Consider the following 5,851-nt stretch of genomic DNA (forward strand, 5'->3'; position numbering starts at 1 on the left):
GGAAAACATACAGGGGACAACTTATTCTTGTTTCATATATTAGGAACCTGAGATTCATTCATATTAAGTGTCTGGTTCATGATAACAGTTAGCCAGCAGTAACACCATTAGAAGCCAGATCTGATTCTCTTAAATCACACTTTTGCCCAGATAGTTTCTTCATACTGGCCAGCCATTGAAAAATTTCCACCCAGGCCAGAAGGCTTTGCTGTGTTGCCTAGGGCTATACCACCACAGGACAAAGCCTGGAAGTTCAAGGAGAAGAGGTAGGTAGGTTCAGTGCTGCAGTGTTTTGAATATGGCAAGAAAGAAGATCAGAAATAGGATCATTTTTGATGTTTCTATAACCCTGTATTTGTTCTATTAGTAAAAGATATTTTCTCCTTTAATATTAAAAAGTAGTTATAAATTTTGCCATTTTCCTCCTACTTTAAATTGTTAAGAGCCCTGGGAAGATGAAGACTAATACAATAAAGTCACAAAGAAAACTCATTTCTCTTGATCTTTATCTTTTTAATTTATAATGAAAATTCCTTCGTTTTTATTAGTTCTAATAATTTTTTTTAAAGTAAATGTTCCTCTCAAAATTTCATGTAAATTACTGCATGGTAACATTGAAAATGATTTTTTTAGCCTTGGAAGTAATATAGAGAAAATGGGATTTATGCATTTGATGATATAATCAGTGACAGGCTGAACACATTAACAAAACAAAACAAAACAAAACATTAAGTCTGGTTACTCTTTTAATTTAAAAAGTTTTACTTAATTGCATAAATAAAAAAAAATAACATTAAAATAATTTCTACATATAGTTACAAAGTATGGGAGAACTTGACAAAAATCTCTTGTAATTTTGAAAAGATGAACATGATGTATCCATAATGTCCTAAGAATATGGAAAATTTTAAAACGAAAGACTTCTAATTCTTGGTAAAAGCAGAGGAATCAAAAGACCTCAATAAAAACACACTCCCACTAGTCAACTACTTTTATGGACTGTATACTTGTAAGAGACTGGGTGTGAGTTGATCTGGTTCCCAGAGATCTGGACGCCGAGGTACCACTCTCAGGAGGAATGGCCCGGGGATATTTTGCTGCAGTAGCTTGAGGAATGGTTTGCTGAAAAAGATACAAATTTACTTTAATAATCTCACAAAATTATATATATTAATTATGACTTCATCTATAATTTATCCCAACAACCATTAGTTTAGCACTCAGAAGACACAAGCAGTGAGTTGGATGAAATAGCCATCCAAACAAATAAGATATGATCTTTCTCCATAAGGAATCCACACTCAGTTAAGACTGATGTGTTCAACAATCATAATTTCATAGTAGAGCTCTATTTCAGAGGACCATAAAGAGAGTCATGGGAGCCATTCCTCAAAGAAGAATCGAGTGGAATCTTATAATGTTTACAGAGGCTAAGTATAGAAAAGGACTCTGTGGTGTTTGGAAGAAGGGTCAGCCTCAAGTTATCCCTTCATTCCATCCACCTTCCTTCTCTCTGTATATAACTATTGATACATGGAGTCCAATTCTGAGGCACAAGGGGAAGTCCTGAGAATCTAGTCTGGTCCTTAAACTAGAGTAAAGCAAAGCCCCATATTTCACCTGGTTTCTCAGACGAGCTATTATCAATTACTGAAATCTGACTGAATCCTCTATGGTCAGACAAGAAGTCTTGCCAGAGGTTGGTGGTCCTCTGATATGGACTTCAACTTTCTAAAGAGGAAATAATTAGATACTGGGAACATGTTGAGGAAAGGATATATACATTACTTCTGAGCTCAGGAGAACATCTTGGAACATAAGCAATGAAGCATTAAAGTCAGGGCACAATTGACTTAGTTTTTCAGTATCTTCCTAAGGACAAGGCTTTCCTGTATTATACCTGATACAGCTTCTTAGTAGCCAGCAGCGGCGGAATTTGTTATCAGTGAAGTTTTCATTCCATGTCACTGACTAGTACATACAGATTTCTATTAAGGTCTTTCTCTCAGAAAAATCTTAAAAACTCTTGAAGTAAAAACATAGATATTTGATCAAAACATTCACTACATATTTCAAAAACTCAAAGATACAGCTTTTGTTTAAATAATGAATGAAACCTTTATGTCAAATTCTACTTTCAAAATAACAGAACAACTCTTTGGAGAAATGGAAAAAACAATCTTTCTTAAAGCATTCTGTACAAATGTTTCTTTGTACATAAACTACTGGGTAACCGTTCAAAACAGATGATACTCTTGCAAGTGGTAGTACCTAAGGCACTTGATGGTAACCAGAAGGCTGGCAGTTTAAACCCACCAGCCACTCCTCAGAAGGAAGGTTGGGCAATCTACTTCTGTGGTAATAACTGCCTCGGAAACCCAAGCAGGGGTCACTATGAGTCGGGTACAACTCGAGGGCACATAACAACAACAAAAAATCTGACTCTATCAAAAGAACTATTTCTCCTTGGGAAGGAAAGGTAAGAGGAAATGTAGAAAGAGATTAAAGTTACCAATCGCAGTAACCCCAAAAACCCACTGCCATAGAGTCAATTCCTACTCAACACAGAGAATGAAGTAACGCTAGAAGCAAGCAGTTGTCCAGCAGATGGTGCTAATGTGTTGCAATCAGACTCTCGATTTATTGATACCAATTTTATGGTAGTCTAGACCTCCATTCCTTGGAAAAAATTTTAAAGAAGACATAGGACTGCCATTGTATCCATTACATAATCCAAATTAGGTAATACTGGATGCGGTTTATGGCTATATAATACATATCAATTTCTACAGAAGTACAGTACATACTGAACAAGCAATGGCAGTTTGCAAGATAAATATATTAAAAACGCTCTCAGGTTTTCAGTTCCTTGATTTTCCTTCTGTAAAATATAAACTCCTATCATTGTACAAAACCAAAAGACTATGTAAATTAAAAATAAACAATACACATGTGCCCTCTTTATTCCTTCTTAACCTCAGTCTCTATCTTTTTATATATATGTGCTGATGACAAATGGATCTACTTCTCCTCACTTTTGATAACTAATCCTACGAATACAAAAATGTATAGAAAAATCATCTATGGACATTCAGGGTTGCCTCCATGTCCTCTAACCGGACTTTGTGCCTCCATCTCTGGTCTTTTACCTTACTACGGTCATATGTACCATTCTGGCTTCTCTTGGTTTAGTCATCTAGTACCACAGGCCAAGGAACTCTGGTGGCGTAGTGCCTAAGGCATTTGACTGCTACCAGTGGATTTGAACCACCAGCCACTCCTCGAAAAGATTGGGCAATCTACTTCCGTAGAGATAACGCCTCGGAAACCCAAGGAGGAGTTTCTGTGAGTAGGATCTGACTTGATGGCAGTGAAGAAAAAGATTCAAAATCATCCATATACCTTTTTTGTTAATACCTTGACATAGTAAGTACACAGGAACACTGTCTAACCTTGAGGATTTGTATACAAGGCATTCCATTTAAAAATCAATCAGTTTCTCTTAGGAATTTGCTCTAATAACTTTTTTTTAAGTTAAACTTTGAGTTGTTCATTCAAATGCAGTTGTAAAAAACAATATAAAGAGATCCCACGTACTTTCTCTACTAACTTCTAGTAAGTTAAATTAGCTTATGGTTTTACAATTTACAAAGCGCCTTTACATATCTCACTTAATTTTCACATTATCTCATTTAATTCTGAATCCTGACAACAACCCTCTCTTTATCACTCCCATTACAGAAGAGAAAATGGAGGCTCAAATATTTTACTTGATCTGTGTATAATCACAAAGGCAGTAAGTAGCAAAGTTGGGACACTAACTCAGGCTTTTTCATTTTTGCTTCAAATTCCATGCAGCTTCCTTTACATCACAAGAACTTACTGCCAACATTTAAAAAAAAACAAACAAAACTAGAAATATACTGAAAGACCAGGTTTACTGGTGTTATAGTGCCTGGTAAGATCCCCGAGACTATGGCCCCTAGTTACCCTTCAAGCCTGGAACTGAACTTACTCCCATAGCTTCCAGCCAAACATTGACAGGCATATAGGGTGAACATTACTAGGCAGATATACTTCTTAGAATGATCAATCGTGGGAGGAAGGAAGGGCAGTATTTGTACAGGGAGGTAGCTTAGGGGGCAGGAATGCATAGAAAAGAAGGACACAGGCAAGAGGTAACTACAGGAAGGAAGTGGGGAGAAAGCTGTTACCTTGTGGGGATGGCAGTCAATGTTATGAAACAAAATGTGTATGAACTGCTGTATGGATTTGCTCTGTAAACTTTCACCGAAATCACAATAAAAATTTAACAAAAAACCCAAGAACCTAGAAATACACTGATGATTGTTTTAAGAAAAGGAGAAGACTTAGGAGGGGAAAAAAAAGGGTAGAATTAAAAACTCAAAAAGCAGGCAAGTGTTTTTTTGTATTCAAACACCTGCTACACAAACATTTTTTGTCTCTTTTTCAAATTAGTGAGAAATCATTTATATATTTTGCCCATATGGCCTCTGACACACTGGGTTACTTTTTATATTTGATAATTTTTACATTATTTGGAAGAAGTAATGTTTCCAAGATTAATTTCCTGCAAAGGAAAGGTAGATTTAGAGCAGGTTTGATGATCATAAACATATAAAAGCTACAATAGTAAAAAGCAAAACAAGTACCAGTAATCATGAATTTTGATCCCCCTCCCCAACATGTCTTTTAAGTGTTTTTTAGTCTACAAACTCTCAGGAAAAAACATTTTTGACAAAAGGTCATCAAATGTGGACTCACCATTGTGACCGGATGATGCTTTTCCACAACAACTGAGCTCATGGGAGGAGAAACTCCCATGATAGCTAAACCGCTACTAATTCTATTTTTTGAAGCAAAATCACATCTCCCCGTGACTCGGGCTGTAATTGTTCTTCCAGCTTTCTGTTGTGCAGATGTCACAACTCTTGGCATGTACTAAAAAAAGTAAAGAAATATCCAGTGGGTGGAAAATCCACAGCAAAACTGATAGTACTTTTGGTTCTATAATATAAAGAAAATAAATATATTCAACAAACTTTAAAGTGAAAAAAATAACACTTTACACAATGAGAAAGAAACCCCAAACTAAAGCCAAACACCCCCAAAACTTTTTATGTTAGTACATTATTTCATAGGATTTTGTGAACTTTTTTTTTAAAAACTTTTTTATTTTGAAATAATTACAGATTCATTGGGAATTCCAAATATAGTATGGCCAGGTTGTGTGCATTCAATTCACCCAGTTTCCTGCAGTGATTCCAGTCTCTATAATTATACTATAATACAACATCAAAACCAGGACTTCTGATATTGGTATAAGGCTGTGCACAGACCTATACCATTTTATCATGTGCAGATTCAGGTGACTATCACTGCAGCCAAGATACAGAACCACTCCACCCACAAGATCTCCCTCCTGCTATCTTTTCATAGTCTCACACCCATCCCCTCTCCCACACCCTAACTTCTGGCAACCATTACTAAACTGTTTTATAAACCCTTTTAATTTTTTTTTTTTAATTGTGATTTGGGTGAAGGTTTACAGAGCAAATTTACTTTCCATACAGCGGTCCACATATACTTTGTCTCATGACATTGACCACAGTTTACCACAATGCAACAGCTCCCCTCCCACTTCCTCCCCATAATTACTTTTGCCCTGTGTCCATCCCTCCATGCACTCCTGCCCCCTGAGCTGTCTCCCTGTGCATAAGCAGCCCTTCTTTCTCAATGATTGTTCTCTCCAAGGAGTGTATCTACTTGAGGTAAATGTTCTACTTGAGGTAAATGTTCAACTCATATGCCTGTCTTTTGTTTAGTTGGA

The 5,851-nt window shown here is 36.3% G+C and overlaps 1 protein-coding gene across 1 annotated transcript in view; it reads right to left on the bottom strand.

Moving 5' to 3' along the window:
* Window positions 1-978: 978 nt before the first annotated feature.
* The window catches only part of POC5 (POC5 centriolar protein), a 42,120-nt gene continuing 37,247 nt past the window's right edge, over window positions 979-5,851 (bottom strand). Inside the window, exons 10-11 of the mRNA XM_042781316.1 lie at window positions 4,786-4,962; window positions 979-1,122 (exon numbers count right to left, since the gene is read on the bottom strand). Of these exons, the coding sequence (XP_042637250.1) occupies window positions 979-1,122; window positions 4,786-4,962 (321 nt within the window). The remainder of the gene's footprint in view (window positions 1,123-4,785; window positions 4,963-5,851) is intronic.

The sequence above is a fragment of the Orycteropus afer genome, unplaced genomic scaffold (assembly GCF_000298275.1).
Source record: "Orycteropus afer afer isolate SDZICR_OR568_19922 unplaced genomic scaffold, OryAfe1.0 scaffold00104, whole genome shotgun sequence".
NCBI lineage: Eukaryota > Metazoa > Chordata > Mammalia > Tubulidentata > Orycteropodidae > Orycteropus > Orycteropus afer.